This window comes from Nerophis lumbriciformis, linkage group LG10 (assembly GCF_033978685.3).
Source record: "Nerophis lumbriciformis linkage group LG10, RoL_Nlum_v2.1, whole genome shotgun sequence".
Classification (NCBI taxonomy): Eukaryota; Metazoa; Chordata; class Actinopteri; order Syngnathiformes; family Syngnathidae; genus Nerophis; species Nerophis lumbriciformis.
The window spans coordinates 4158456-4174503 of NC_084557.2; the positions used below are offsets into that span (position 1 = coordinate 4158456).

The following is a 16048-nucleotide window of genomic DNA, read 5'->3' on the forward strand; positions in this document are numbered from 1 at the left end:
CTACCGTCAGTTTAGCATCTTTGTTTTGTACCCGTCAACTGTCAGTTTAGCATCTTTGTTTTCTACCCGTCAACTGTCAGTTTAGCATCTTTGTTTTCTACCCGTCAACTGTCAGTTTAGCATCTTTGTTTTCTACCCGTCAACTGTCAGTTTAGCATCTTTGTTTTCTACCCGTCAACTGTCAGTTTAGCATCTTTGTTTTCGACCTGTCAACTGTCAGTTTAGCATCTTTGTTTTGTACCCGTCTACTGTCAGTTTAGCATCTTTGTTTTCTACCCGTCAACTGTCAGTTTAGCATCTTTGTTTTCTACCCGTCAACTGTCAGTTTAGCATCTTTGTTTTCTACCCGTCAACTGTCAGTTTAGCATCTTTGTTTTCGACCTGTCTACCGTCAGTTTAGCATCTTTGTTTTGTACCCGTCAACTGTCAGTTTAGCATCTTTGTTTTCTACCCGTCAACTGTCAGTTTAGCATCTTTGTTTTCTACCCGTCAACTGTCAGTTTAGCATCTTTGTTTTCTACCCGTCAACTGTCAGTTTAGCATCTTTGTTTTCTACCCGTCAACTGTCAGCTTAGCATCTTTGTTTTCTACCCGTCAACTGTCAGTTTAGCATCTTTGTTTTCTACCCGTCAACTGTCAGTTTAGCATCTTTGTTTTCTACCCGTCAACTGTCAGTTTAGCATCTTTGTTTTCTACCCGTCAACTGTCAGTTTAGCATCTTTGTTTTCTACCCGTCAACTGTCAGCTTAGCATCTTTGTTTTCTACCCGTCAACTGTCAGTTTAGCATCTTTGTTTTCTACCCGTCAACTGTCAGTTTAGCATCTTTGTTTTCTACCCGCCAACTGTCAGTTTAGCATCTTTGTTTTCTACCCGTCAACTGTCAGTTTAGCATCTTTGTTTTGTACCCGTCAACTGTCAGTTTAGCATCTTTGTTTTCTACCCGTCAACTGTCAGTTTAGCATCTTTGTTTTCTACCCGTCAACTGTCAGTTTAGCATCTTTGTTTTCTACCCGTCAACTGTCAGTTTAGCATCTTTGTTTTCTACCCGTCAACTGTCAGTTTAGCATCTTTGTTTTGTACCCGTCTACTGTCAGTTTAGCATCTTTGTTTTGTACCCGTCAACTGTCAGTTTAGCATCTTTGTTTTCTACCCGTCAACTGTCAGTTTAGCATCTTTGTTTTCGACCTGTCTACCGTCAGTTTAGCATCTTTGTTTTGTACCCGTCAACTGTCAGTTTAGCATCTTTGTTTTCTACCCGTCAACTGTCAGTTTAGCATCTTTGTTTTCTACCCGTCAACTGTCAGTTTAGCATCTTTGTTTTCTACCCGTCAACTGTCAGTTTAGCATCTTTGTTTTCTACCCGTCAACTGTCAGTTTAGCATCTTTGTTTTCGACCTGTCAACTGTCAGTTTAGCATCTTTGTTTTGTACCCGTCTACTGTCAGTTTAGCATCTTTGTTTTCTACCCGTCAACTGTCAGTTTAGCATCTTTGTTTTCTACCCGTCAACTGTCAGTTTAGCATCTTTGTTTTCTACCCGTCAACTGTCAGTTTAGCATCTTTGTTTTCGACCTGTCTACCGTCAGTTTAGCATCTTTGTTTTGTACCCGTCAACTGTCAGTTTAGCATCTTTGTTTTCTACCCGTCAACTGTCAGTTTAGCATCTTTGTTTTCTACCCGTCAACTGTCAGTTTAGCATCTTTGTTTTCTACCCGTCAACTGTCAGTTTAGCATCTTTGTTTTCTACCCGTCAACTGTCAGCTTAGCATCTTTGTTTTCTACCCGTCAACTGTCAGTTTAGCATCTTTGTTTTGTACCCGTCTACTGTCAGTTTAGCATCTTTGTTTTGTACCCGTCAACTGTCAGTTTAGCATCTTTGTTTTCTACCCGTCAACTGTCAATTTAGCATCTTTGTTTTCGCCCCGTCAACTGTCAGTTTAGCATCTTTGTTTTCTACCCGTCAACTGTCAGTTTAGCATCTTTGTTTTCTACCCGTCAACTGTCAGTTTAGCATCTTTGTTTTCTACCCGCCAACTGTCAGTTTAGCATCTTTGTTTTCTACCCGTCAACTGTCAGTTTAGCATCTTTGTTTTCTACCCGTCAACTGTCAGCTTAGCATCTTTGTTTTCTACCCGTCAACTGTCAGTTTAGCATCTTTGTTTTCTACCCGTCAACTGTCAGTTTAGCATCTTTGTTTTCTACCCGTCAACTGTCAGTTTAGCATCTTTGTTTTCTACCCGTCAACTGTCAGTTTAGCATCTTTGTTTTCTTCCCGTCAACTGTCAGTTTAGCATCTTTGTGTTCTACCCGCCAACTGTCAGTTTAGCATCTTTGTTTTCTACCCGTCAACTGTCAGTTTAGCATCTTTGTTTTCTACCCGTCAACTGTCAGCTTAGCATCTTTGTTTTCTACCCGTCAACTGTCAGTTTAGCATCTTTGTTTTCTACCCGTCAACCGTCAGTTTAGCATCTTTGTTTTCTACCCACCAACTGTCAGTTTAGCATCTTTGTTTTCTACCCGTCAACTGTCAGTTTAGCATCTTTGTTTTCTACCCGTCAACTGTCAGTTCAGCATCTTTGTTTTCTACCCGTCAACTGTCAATTTAGCATCTTTGTTTTCTACCGTCAACTGTCAGTTTAGCATCTTTGTTTTCGCCCCGTCAACTGTCAGTTTAGCATCTTTGTTTTCTACCCGTCAACTGTCAGTTTAGCATCTTTGTTTTCGACCTGTCAACTGTCAGTTTAGCATCTTTGTTTTGTACCCGTCTACTGTCAGTTTAGCATCTTTGTTTTGTACCCGTCAACTGTCAGTTTAGCATCTTTGTTTTCTACCCGTCAACTGTCAGTTTAGCATCTTTGTTTTCTACCCGTCAACTGTCGTTTAGCATCTTTGTTTTCTACCCGTCTACTGTCAGTTTAGCATCTTTGTTTTCTACCCGTCAACTGTCAGTTTAGCATCTTTGTTTTCTACCCGTCAACTGTCAGTTTAGCATCTTTGTTTTCTACCCGTCAACTGTCAGTTTAGCATCTTTGTTTTCTACCCGTCAACTGTCAGTTTAGCATCTTTGTTTTCTACCCGTCAACTGTCAGTTTAGCATCTTTGTTTTCTACCCGTCAACTGTCAGCTTAGCATCTTTGTTTTCTACCCGTCAACTGTCAGTTTAGCATCTTTGTTTTCTACCCGTCAACTGTCAGTTTAGCATCTTTGTTTTCTACCCGTCAACTGTCAGTTTAGCATCTTTGTTTTCTACCCGTCAACTGTCAGTTTAGCATCTTTGTTTTCTACCCGTCAACTGTCAGCTTAGCATCTTTGTTTTCTACCCGTCAACTGTCAGTTTAGCATCTTTGTTTTGTACCCGTCTACTGTCAGTTTAGCATCTTTGTTTTGTACCCGTCAACTGTCAGTTTAGCATCTTTGTTTTCTACCCGTCAACTGTCAGCTTAGCATCTTTGTTTTCTACCCGTCAACTGTCAGTTTAGCATCTTTGTTTTCTACCCGTCAACTGTCAGTTTAGCATCTTTGTTTTGTACCCGTCTACTGTCAGTTTAGCATCTTTGTTTTGTACCCGTCAACTGTCAGTTTAGCATCTTTGTTTTCTACCCGTCAACTGTCAGTTTAGCATCTTTGTTTTCTACCCGTCAACTGTCAGTTTAGCATCTTTGTTTTCTACCCGCCAACTGTCAGTTTAGCATCTTTGTTTTCTACCCGTCAACTGTCAGTTTAGCATCTTTGTTTTCTACCCATCAACTGTCAGTTCAGCATCTTTGTTTTCTACCCGTCAACTGTCAATTTAGCATCTTTGTTTTCTACCGTCAACTGTCAGTTTAGCATCTTTGTTTTCGCCCCGTCAACTGTCAGTTTAGCATCTTTGTTTTCTACCCGTCAACTGTCAGTTTAGCATCTTTGTTTTCTACCCATCAACTGTCAGTTTAGCATCTTTGTTTTGTACCCGTCTACTGTCAGTTTAGCATCTTTGTTTTCTACCCGTCAACTGTCAGTTTAGCATCTTTGTTTTCTACCCGTCAACTGTCAGTTTAGCATCTTTGTTTTCTACCCGTCAACTGTCAGTTTAGCATCTTTGTTTTCTACCCGTCAACTGTCAGTTTAGCATCTTTGTTTTCTACCCGTCAACTGTCAGCTTAGCATCTTTGTTTTCTACCCGTCAACTGTCAGTTTAGCATCTTTGTTTTCTACCCGTCAACTGTCAGTTTAGCATCTTTGTTTTCTACCCGCCAACTGTCAGTTTAGCATCTTTGTTTTCTACCCGTCAACTGTCAGTTTAGCATCTTTGTTTTGTACCCGTCAACTGTCAGTTTAGCATCTTTGTTTTCTACCCGTCAACTGTCAGTTTAGCATCTTTGTTTTCTACCCGTCAACTGTCAGTTTAGCATCTTTGTTTTCTACCCGTCAACTGTCAGTTTAGCATCTTTGTTTTCTACCCGTCAACTGTCAGTTTAGCATCTTTGTTTTGTACCCGTCTACTGTCAGTTTAGCATCTTTGTTTTGTACCCGTCAACTGTCAGTTTAGCATCTTTGTTTTCTACCCGTCAACTGTCAGTTTAGCATCTTTGTTTTCGACCTGTCTACCGTCAGTTTAGCATCTTTGTTTTGTACCCGTCAACTGTCAGTTTAGCATCTTTGTTTTCTACCCGTCAACTGTCAGTTTAGCATCTTTGTTTTCTACCCGTCAACTGTCAGTTTAGCATCTTTGTTTTCTACCCGTCAACTGTCAGTTTAGCATCTTTGTTTTCTACCCGTCAACTGTCAGTTTAGCATCTTTGTTTTCGACCTGTCAACTGTCAGTTTAGCATCTTTGTTTTGTACCCGTCTACTGTCAGTTTAGCATCTTTGTTTTCTACCCGTCAACTGTCAGTTTAGCATCTTTGTTTTCTACCCGTCAACTGTCAGTTTAGCATCTTTGTTTTCTACCCGTCAACTGTCAGTTTAGCATCTTTGTTTTCTACCCGTCAACTGTCAGTTTAGCATCTTTGTTTTCTACCCGTCAACTGTCAGTTTAGCATCTTTGTTTTCTACCCGTCTACTGTCAGTTTAGCATCTTTGTTTTCTACCCGCCAACTGTCAGTTTAGCATCTTTGTTTTCTACCCGTCAACTGTCAGTTTAGCATCTTTGTTTTCTACCCGCCAACTGTCAGTTTAGCATCTTTGTTTTCTACCCGTCAACTGTCAGTTTAGCATCTTTGTTTTCTACCCGTCAACTGTCAGCTTAGCATCTTTGTTTTCTACCCGTCAACTGTCAGTTTAGCATCTTTGTTTTCTACCCGTCAACTGTCAGTTCAGCATCTTTGTTTTCTACCCGTCAACTGTCAATTTAGCATCTTTGTTTTCTACCGTCAACTGTCAGTTTAGCATCTTTGTTTTCGCCCCGTCAACTGTCAGTTTAGCATCTTTGTTTTCTACCCGTCAACTGTCAGTTTAGCATCTTTGTTTTCGACCTGTCAACTGTCAGTTTAGCATCTTTGTTTTGTACCCGTCTACTGTCAGTTTAGCATCTTTGTTTTGTACCCGTCAACTGTCAGTTTAGCATCTTTGTTTTCTACCCGTCAACTGTCAGTTTAGCATCTTTGTTTTCTACCCGTCAACTGTCGTTTAGCATCTTTGTTTTCTACCCGTCTACTGTCAGTTTAGCATCTTTGTTTTCTACCCGTCAACTGTCAGTTTAGCATCTTTGTTTTCTACCCGTCAACTGTCAGTTTAGCATCTTTGTTTTCTACCCGTCAACTGTCAGTTTAGCATCTTTGTTTTCTACCCGTCAACTGTCAGTTTAGCATCTTTGTTTTCTACCCGTCAACTGTCAGTTTAGCATCTTTGTTTTCTACCCGTCAACTGTCAGCTTAGCATCTTTGTTTTCTACCCGTCAACTGTCAGTTTAGCATCTTTGTTTTCTACCCGTCAACTGTCAGTTTAGCATCTTTGTTTTCTACCCGTCAACTGTCAGTTTAGCATCTTTGTTTTCTACCCGTCAACTGTCAGTTTAGCATCTTTGTTTTCTACCCGTCAACTGTCAGCTTAGCATCTTTGTTTTCTACCCGTCAACTGTCAGTTTAGCATCTTTGTTTTGTACCCGTCTACTGTCAGTTTAGCATCTTTGTTTTGTACCCGTCAACTGTCAGTTTAGCATCTTTGTTTTCTACCCGTCAACTGTCAGCTTAGCATCTTTGTTTTCTACCCGTCAACTGTCAGTTTAGCATCTTTGTTTTCTACCCGTCAACTGTCAGTTTAGCATCTTTGTTTTGTACCCGTCTACTGTCAGTTTAGCATCTTTGTTTTGTACCCGTCAACTGTCAGTTTAGCATCTTTGTTTTCTACCCGTCAACTGTCAGTTTAGCATCTTTGTTTTCTACCCGTCAACTGTCAGTTTAGCATCTTTGTTTTCTACCCGCCAACTGTCAGTTTAGCATCTTTGTTTTCTACCCGTCAACTGTCAGTTTAGCATCTTTGTTTTCTACCCATCAACTGTCAGTTCAGCATCTTTGTTTTCTACCCGTCAACTGTCAATTTAGCATCTTTGTTTTCTACCGTCAACTGTCAGTTTAGCATCTTTGTTTTCGCCCCGTCAACTGTCAGTTTAGCATCTTTGTTTTCTACCCGTCAACTGTCAGTTTAGCATCTTTGTTTTCTACCCATCAACTGTCAGTTTAGCATCTTTGTTTTGTACCCGTCTACTGTCAGTTTAGCATCTTTGTTTTCTACCCGTCAACTGTCAGTTTAGCATCTTTGTTTTCTACCCGTCAACTGTCAGTTTAGCATCTTTGTTTTCTACCCGTCAACTGTCAGTTTAGCATCTTTGTTTTCTACCCGTCAACTGTCAGTTTAGCATCTTTGTTTTCTACCCGTCAACTGTCAGCTTAGCATCTTTGTTTTCTACCCGTCAACTGTCAGTTTAGCATCTTTGTTTTCTACCCGTCAACTGTCAGTTTAGCATCTTTGTTTTCTACCCGCCAACTGTCAGTTTAGCATCTTTGTTTTCTACCCGTCAACTGTCAGTTTAGCATCTTTGTTTTGTACCCGTCAACTGTCAGTTTAGCATCTTTGTTTTCTACCCGTCAACTGTCAGTTTAGCATCTTTGTTTTCTACCCGTCAACTGTCAGTTTAGCATCTTTGTTTTCTACCCGTCAACTGTCAGTTTAGCATCTTTGTTTTCTACCCGTCAACTGTCAGTTTAGCATCTTTGTTTTGTACCCGTCTACTGTCAGTTTAGCATCTTTGTTTTGTACCCGTCAACTGTCAGTTTAGCATCTTTGTTTTCTACCCGTCAACTGTCAGTTTAGCATCTTTGTTTTCGACCTGTCTACCGTCAGTTTAGCATCTTTGTTTTGTACCCGTCAACTGTCAGTTTAGCATCTTTGTTTTCTACCCGTCAACTGTCAGTTTAGCATCTTTGTTTTCTACCCGTCAACTGTCAGTTTAGCATCTTTGTTTTCTACCCGTCAACTGTCAGTTTAGCATCTTTGTTTTCTACCCGTCAACTGTCAGTTTAGCATCTTTGTTTTCGACCTGTCAACTGTCAGTTTAGCATCTTTGTTTTGTACCCGTCTACTGTCAGTTTAGCATCTTTGTTTTCTACCCGTCAACTGTCAGTTTAGCATCTTTGTTTTCTACCCGTCAACTGTCAGTTTAGCATCTTTGTTTTCTACCCGTCAACTGTCAGTTTAGCATCTTTGTTTTCTACCCGTCAACTGTCAGTTTAGCATCTTTGTTTTCTACCCGTCAACTGTCAGTTTAGCATCTTTGTTTTCTACCCGTCTACTGTCAGTTTAGCATCTTTGTTTTCTACCCGCCAACTGTCAGTTTAGCATCTTTGTTTTCTACCCGTCAACTGTCAGTTTAGCATCTTTGTTTTCTACCCGCCAACTGTCAGTTTAGCATCTTTGTTTTCTACCCGTCAACTGTCAGTTTAGCATCTTTGTTTTCTACCCGTCAACTGTCAGCTTAGCATCTTTGTTTTCTACCCGTCAACTGTCAGTTTAGCATCTTTGTTTTCTACCCGTCAACTGTCAGTTTAGCATCTTTGTTTTCTACCCGTCAACTGTCAGCTTAGCATCTTTGTTTTCTACCCGTCAACTGTCAGTTTAGCATCTTTGTTTTCTACCCGTCAACTGTCAGTTTAGCATCTTTGTTTTCTACCCGTCAACTGTCAGTTTAGCATCTTTGTTTTCTACCCGCCAACTGTCAGTTTAGCATCTTTGTTTTGTACCCGTCATTTGTCAGTTTAGCATCTTTGTTTTGTACCCGTCAACTGTCAGTTCAGCATCTTTGTTTTCTACCCGTCAACTGTCAGTTTAGCATCTTTGTTTTCTACCCGTCTACTGTCAGTTTAGCATCTTTGTTTTCTACCCGCCAACTGTCAGTTTAGCATCTTTGTTTTCTACCCATCAAATGTCAGTTTAGCATCTTTGTTTTCTACCCGCCAACTGTCAGTTTAGCATCTTTGTTTTCTACCCGTCAACTGTCAGCTTAGCATCTTTGTTTTCTACCCGTCAACTGTCAGTTTAGCATCTTTGTTTTCTACCCGTCAACTGTCAGTTTAGCATCTTTGTTTTCTACCCGTCAACTGTCAGCTTAGCATCTTTGTTTTCTACCCGTCAACTGTCAGTTTAGCATCTTTGTTTTCTACCCGCCAACTGTCAGTTTAGCATCTTTGTTTTCTACCCGCCAACTGTCAGTTTAGCATCTTTGTTTTCTACCCGTCAACTGTCAGTTTAGCATCTTTGTTTTCGACCTGTCAACTGTCAGTTTAGCATCTTTGTTTTCTACCCGTCAACTGTCAGTTTAGCATCTTTGTTTTCTACCCGTCAACTGTCAGTTTAGCATCTTTGTTTTGTACCCGTCTACTGTCAGTTTAGCATCTTTGTTTTCTACCCGTCAACTGTCAGTTTAGCATCTTTGTTTTCTACCCGTCAACTGTCGTTTAGCATCTTTGTTTTCTACCCTTCTACTGTCAGTTTAGCATCTTTGTGTTCTACCCGTCAACTGTCGTTTAGCATCTTTGTTTTCTACCCGTCTACTGTTAGTTTAGCATCTTTGTTTTCTACCCGCCAACTGTCAGTTTAGCATCTTTGTTTTCTACCCGTCAACTGTCAGCTTAGCATCTTTGTTTTCTACCCGTCAACTGTCAGTTTAGCATCTTTGTTTTCTACCCGTCAACTGTCAGTTTAGGCTGCTCGCCGGCTCCTCATCACCACTTCAAGATGGCGGACCAATTTCTCGCGTCACAGCAAAAACAATGTTGTAGACTTTCAACTTCCGCTTTTGTGAAGACGTCACGACGCCTCTCAACCAATCGCGTTTGAGCACCTAGCTCCATACGAAACACTGTCGCCAAACCGGCTTTTTCGCACATATACAAAACACTTAGAAGAACCAAAGTCCGTGCGGCTCTTACTTTGCGAGTCCGTGAGTGAAATCATGTCGGCAGCGGCCTGGGGGGGTGTAGCTTCGTACTTGTTGTAACAACAATAACTCTACGGCTGTTTGACGTTGGCGCTAACTAAACTGTTGCTTCCTCGGCGGGGGTGTGAAGAGATGCTATGCTAGCGAGTACGCCACGTCCCCCCTCTCTGAGATCGTCTATTCCCGCATGCTGCCCCACTCTCATTTTGTATCCTCAGATGTTGTTAAATACATGCTGTGTGTGTAATGTTATGCTTTGTAACTGGACTTGGTTGAATACATGAATTTAAACCGCCCTTTTTAATGCGATTGAAGCTTTGCATTAGTGCCTTGTGGTGTGCTTTTGCAAAGTAGCCGACGAGCAGTCAAAGTGAGAGTGCTTCGCGCTTATATTTGGCGCATGCGTGTACAACTGAGCATGCGTCAAACTATGACGTCAGCCGTTCTTTCTAAACATATTGTACTGAAATATCACTAATATATTTAGGTATTTATGTAAATACATCGATATAGTGTATAAATAACTTTTCAAAACCCTAAAAAAATTTGACGGTTCATCTCATTGTCCTATGTTTTCCATTTTAAACTACAACTCCCATGATCCTCCGGAACACGGAAACGCGGATCTGAACATGTTTTACCGGAGTTCGTGTTGATACAAGCGAAATAGCAGCCATGGTCGACCTGTAAAAAAAAAAAAAATTCACATTTCCCCACACGAAGTCGGTGCTATTAGTTAGCAGCAATGGGCACCTTTTTTGCTATTATACTTGTTTTTGTCGGCTGCTGTAGCAACGTGGTGTCCCTGGAGCTGCTGGTGAGGTTAGTGGCACACACTCACTGCATGGAACAGAAGACATTTGTGAGAATAATTTGATAATAACTTCAACATGATAATAGTTAGACCAAAAATGTATGCTGCACAAACGAAGCGCAAACAAATGGACACGTTTGGGGAGGTTTCAACGTAGTTGGGGGGAGTAGTTATTGGTTACTCAGAACAATACCGGAACCATTGTAAGGGGAACTTAAGGGCGGGGGACACAGGATATGATTGATTGATTGAAACTTTTGTACATATTCCGTACAATTGACCACTAAATGGTAACACCCGAACACATACTTGCCAACCCTCCCGGAATTCAGCGCCTCTCCCGAAAACCTCCCGGGACAAATTTTCTCCCGAAATTCAGGCGGAGCTGGAAGCCACGCCCCCTCCAGCTCCATGCGGACCTGAGTGACGTCGTGTGCGCAACACCACGTAAATCGTTGGCCAACCAAAAAGTAACCCCAGTACGCTATACCCAACATTCACCAGGAGATGGCAACAGACAAACATAGATCAGTCTATTACATTCCTCCCCTTTTAGAAATGTATAGAAGTTACTCAAAATAAATAAACAACCCAACCAAAAAATGCAGCAGCTCGATTAAAAAAATGTACTTAAGCCACATTCTTCTCTTTTTTTTTTTTTTAGTACTGAACTCTTAACCCTCATTTGTAAAAAAAAATAACATGCTTATTATACAAACAGTATTTGTACACCTTTAACACAGATTTTTATACTGTCTTCAGAGATTCCGTTTTTTTGGTGGTACTCGAAACCTTTCTGGGTACCTGCGAAAGGGTGTTCAGCATGGTTAGAAAAATAGTGACAGAGAATAGAACAAGGATGGACAATTCAACCCTTAACTCAACAATGAGTAGATGAGTGTTATGTGTGCGTATATGTGTAAATAAATGAACACTGAAATTCAAGTATTTCTTTTATATATATATATATATATATATATATATATATATATAATTAAAAAATATATATATATAAATATATATATATATATATATATATATATATATATATAGCTAGAATTCACTGAAAGTCAAGTATTTCTTATATATATATATAAATATATGTATATATACATATATATATATATATATATATATATATATATACATATATACATATATATATATATATATATATATATATATATATATATATATATATATATATATATATATATATATATATATATGAAATACTTGACTTGGTGAATTCTAGCTGTAAATATACTCCTCCCCTCTTAGCCCCGCCCCCAACCACGCCCCACCCCAACCACGCCCCCCCACCCCCCACCTCCCGAAATCGGAGGTCTCAAGGTTGGCAAGTATGCCCGAACATACTTGCCAACCTTGAGACCTCCGAATTCGGGGGGTGGAGCGGGAGCGTGGTTAAGAGGGGAGGAGTATATTTACAGCTAGAATTCACCAAAAGTCAAGTATTTCATATATATATATACGTATATATCAGTGACGTGCCATCATGGAAAGAAAAAAAAAGAAAAAAAAAAACTTAAATTGTTATATGTATCCAGTGATTATACTATAAAGTTATTTTCCATTTAACTTCACCAGTTTTAGATTATTTGTATTCAAAATCGCTGAATTCTCACATTTGCCGTTCAAATACTGAGAGGAGACGGTGCGGTGAACAGCAGCCAGTTGAGGCACGTCACTCAGTGCCTCAACATGGATTGCACAATGACTCGGCTAACTGCTGGCCTGCTGTGCAGTGAGACTGTATTGCTATATGAACTATATTATACATTTCCATAGTTTAGTTAGCTGAGGTATATAATGTACAGTGTATTTTGTCAACAACTGTATGTGTGTAAAGTATTTCTGGTGCTGAGCGATCATAAAACGGCTGCAAAAGACGCACTGTGTGAGGCTCGCCTCCTGCACCCCCGCCGTAGAATTGTTGTATCAACTAAAGCCCACACTTAAACTTTCCACGTGCAAGATTGAATCTATTTAAAAAAATTATTTAATAAGAAGCCAAAAAGTGCTAAAACAATCATGTTGGTGTTGGAGGAGTTGTGAATGACTGCAGGGACAGAACATTAGATACACCTGCAGACTGCAGGTGTACCTAATTCACAACTCCTCCAACACGAACATTATTGTTTTTGCACTTTTTGGCTTCTTATTAAATAACTTTTGTAACCTATTTTCATGGGCTTTCCTCTTTGTGATGTTAAGTTCCTGTTATGCGCTGTTATACAGTATATGCCTTGAGCTCTTATTTTGAAGGCGCTAAGAGCGGAAGTGATGTCACGTTGCGGAGGTTTTTGAAAGAAGGTCAATAAAGTGGTCCTCGTGTAAACTGGAGCCTCCGTGTTTGTTATTTTGTAGTTTCATACAGTATAGGCGACATTTATAAACCCTCGGTTACACTTTTTTAAATAGATTCAATCTTGCACGTGGAAAGTTTAAGTGAGGGCTTTAGTTGCGGCACATGGACTTAATTTCTAAGTAAAGGTAAGACCATAATAACGTTTTTTTTATTAAATGTGCTTTTTTGTGTGCTACAGTTTGTATGTGTAAAGTTAAAGTTAAGTTAAAGTACCAATGATTGTCACACACACACTAGGTGTGGTGAAATTTGTCCTCTGCATTTGACCCATCCCCTTGATCACCCCTGGGAGGTGAGGGGAGCAGTGGGCAGCAGCGGCGCCGCGCCTGGGAATCATTTTTGGTGATTTAACCCCCAATTCCAAGCCTTGATGCTGAGTGCCAAGCAGGGAAGAATGCTGTTATGAGCTTTTAAACATAACCCGTTAACTGCTGCCAATCAAATGGTGAATAAGATACTCTTTAGGGTTCATATGTTTGTAAATCTGACAGTGATGAAGTCAGTGCCTCACCAGTCATCAACCTCACCGCACGTCACTGATATATATATAAGAAATACTTGACTTTCAGTGAATTCTAGCTATATATATATATTTATTTAATTATATATATATATATATATATATATATATATATATATATATATTTATATATATATATATAAAAGAAATACTTGAATTTCAGTGTTCATTTATTTACACATATACATATACACACATAACACTCATCTACTCATTGTTGTACTTGAAAGGCAATGCTTTGCAGCCAGAAGCACAGCCTTATATACTACATACATACTAAATACACAGTAATGAAAACACAGTTGTTCTACTAACTGTACTGTGCTTGCTGCTTACTTACCTTTCACTATTTGAGTAGCCTTTGTTCTGCCATTTGCGTACTGGCGAGCGATCTCTGAATCCGGGAACATATCCTTCACGGATTTGTTGAAGACATCCGCAAATGAGAACGGGATGTTGCTTCCAGCTATCAGCATAGCCATCTTTGTCTCGGCATATGTTAGACCAGGGGTCACCAACCTTTTTGAAACCAAGAGCTGGGTACTGATCTATTTGAGTTTTGTCTCTCTTAGAATTAAAAATGTTGAGCAAAGCGAGACCAGCTTGCTAGTAAATAAAAAAAAAATAGAGGCAGTTCACTGGTAAGTACTGCTATTTGAGCTATTTTTAGAACAGGCCAGCGGGCTACTCATCTGGTCCTTACGGGCTACCTGGTGCCCGCGGGCACCGCGTTGGTGACCCCTGTGTTAGACCCTCGATCTCCATTTAGCGAGGTGGCCCATAATACTGGGCTGGGACCGGTGCTGCGCTGCTGCCGCCTTGTGCTTCGCTGACCGTTCATGAGTGAGTATATCCGTTCGGCCATATACACACACACATAACACTCCTCTCTACTCATTGTTGTATTTGAAAGTGCAATGCTTTGCAGCCAGTAGCACAGCTTTTGAAGGAGCGTAGGTATGGGCAGTGTAATATTCTGGGTTGGAGTCAATAACCAGGCGAGGTGATGAAGTTACGTCTCTTTACTTCATAACCGACTCCCACACTTGCCCACAGGGTGCGCAATACAACGTAAACCGTTGGCCAACCAAAAAGTAACCACAGAACACTATACGGTATAGTGTTCTGTGGTTACTTTTTGGTTGGCCAAGTGGACGTGACGACAGGCTGTCCTCACTCAGGTCCGCACGGACCTGGAGGGGGCGTGCCTGTTGTCCGGCTGGAAATCGGGAGAATGTTTGTCCCGGGAGATTTTCGGGAGAAGCACTGAAATTCGTCAGTCTCCCGGAAAATTCGGGAGAGTTGGCAAGTATGCTTTTCCATGATGTGATCCATCTTGCGATTCAGTTCAGAAATCGCCCCAGACTGTGATCCCACAGCCCGGCCCAATCCTTCCATTGCGACGAACAGCCTTTGGGCTCCTTGAGTGGCTGCCATCGTCTTACGAATTTGACGATACACCAGAGCAATGCCCAGCCCAATCAGCAGGTGCCCCGCAATCACGGTTCCAAATAGGTAGATGTCTTCCGTGTCCTCGATGGAAAGGACTGAGAGGCACATGACTCTCCATTTATTCCACACATTGTTTTCAGGAGCTTAGCAACTAATTGTCTATAAGTCATTAAGCATTTGTTCAATGGTCGTAACGCTTCAGCGTTATCTGTTTGACATGTATGCTAACACGTCTTCCAAAGCATTTTTAACATAACCCATAGGGGGCGCCACAAAGAGTCACGGTATGTGGAGTTGCACGCATCAAATGAAGTGTCGGTCTTGTCGTTGTCCAGGGACTTCCCAGGATGCGGCAACATTGTGACATTTGCGCAGTTTGTGTTCATCGCCTTGGAGGGATTCATCTTTGAAACAAAGCTGGGCAGGAAGGGACCCGTCATCCCTATCAGGTATAGTCCTGACAATGTGTGGCGGCGGAAAAACAGCACGGTCATGTCATTTCTGTATTTCCCCACCCAGGAACTATGTGATCATGGTGACCATGTTCTTCACAGTCAGCGTCATCAACAACTACGCGCTCAACTTCAACATCGCCATGCCGCTGCACATGATCTTCAGATCAGTAAGACATCAACAGTTTTTACGCGATCGTGGTCTTATTAGCATCCCATACCTGCCAACTTTTTAAATCAGAAAAACCTAGTAGCCAGGGTCCAAGGGCCGCAGGCCCCGGTAGGTCCAGGACAAAGTCCTGGTGGGGGGTTCCTTCGCCCCCCCGACGCAAAATGATTATTAGCATTCAGACAGGTTAAAATGTTGCTAAAATCTGTATTAGTAGCGTGCCAGCCCAACCACTTGTTGAACAGTATGCATCTTCTGCTTGCACACGAACGTGACAGCAAGGCATACTTGGTCAACAGCCACACAGGTTACACTGACGGTGACCATATAAAACAACTTTAACACTCTTACTAATAATGCGCCACACTTTGAACCAAAACCAAACAAGAATGACAAACACATTTCGGGAGAACATCTGCACCTTAACACAACATAAACACAACAGAACAAATACCCAGAATCCCATGCAGCCCTGACTCTTCCGGGCTACATTATACACCCTCCCCCCTCTGTGCGTCGTTTGAGGTGAGCGGGGTTTGGTAGCGGGGGTATATAATGCATACCTGCCAACTTTTGAAATCAGAAAAACCTAGTAGCCAGGGTCCAAGGGCCGCAGGCCCCGGTAGGTCCAGGACAAAGTCCTGGTGGAGGGTTCAGGGCTTCGCCCCCCGACGCAAAATGATTATTAGCATTCAGACAGGTTAAAATGTTGCTAAAACCATCACTTTTCTATCAGTCACAGTGACTTTTCAAAACAAAAATATTACAGCAAAAATCATATGGGTTGATTGACATGTTTATTCTGTAAGCTAACTTCAATAGTTTGAAATTATTTTGACAG

The 16048-nt window shown here is 41.1% G+C and overlaps 2 protein-coding genes across 3 annotated transcripts in view; one reads left to right on the top strand and one right to left on the bottom strand.

Moving 5' to 3' along the window:
• Positions 1–9575, bottom strand: part of golt1bb (golgi transport 1Bb) — a 29988-nt gene extending 20413 nt beyond the window's left edge. The window contains exon 1 of the mRNA XM_061970407.2: positions 9404–9575. Within this exon, the coding sequence (XP_061826391.2) occupies positions 9404–9428 (25 nt within the window). The 5' untranslated portion in view covers positions 9429–9575. The remainder of the gene's footprint in view (positions 1–9403) is intronic.
• The window catches only part of slc35b4 (solute carrier family 35 member B4), a 29508-nt gene continuing 23025 nt past the window's right edge, over positions 9566–16048 (top strand). For both annotated transcript variants that reach the window (XM_061970406.2, XM_061970405.2), the window contains exons 1-3: positions 9566–10233; positions 14922–15035; positions 15106–15208. In XM_061970406.2, coding sequence (XP_061826390.1) covers positions 10157–10233; positions 14922–15035; positions 15106–15208 — 294 coding nt within the window. In that variant the 5' untranslated portion in view covers positions 9566–10156. The remainder of the gene's footprint in view (positions 10234–14921; positions 15036–15105; positions 15209–16048) is intronic.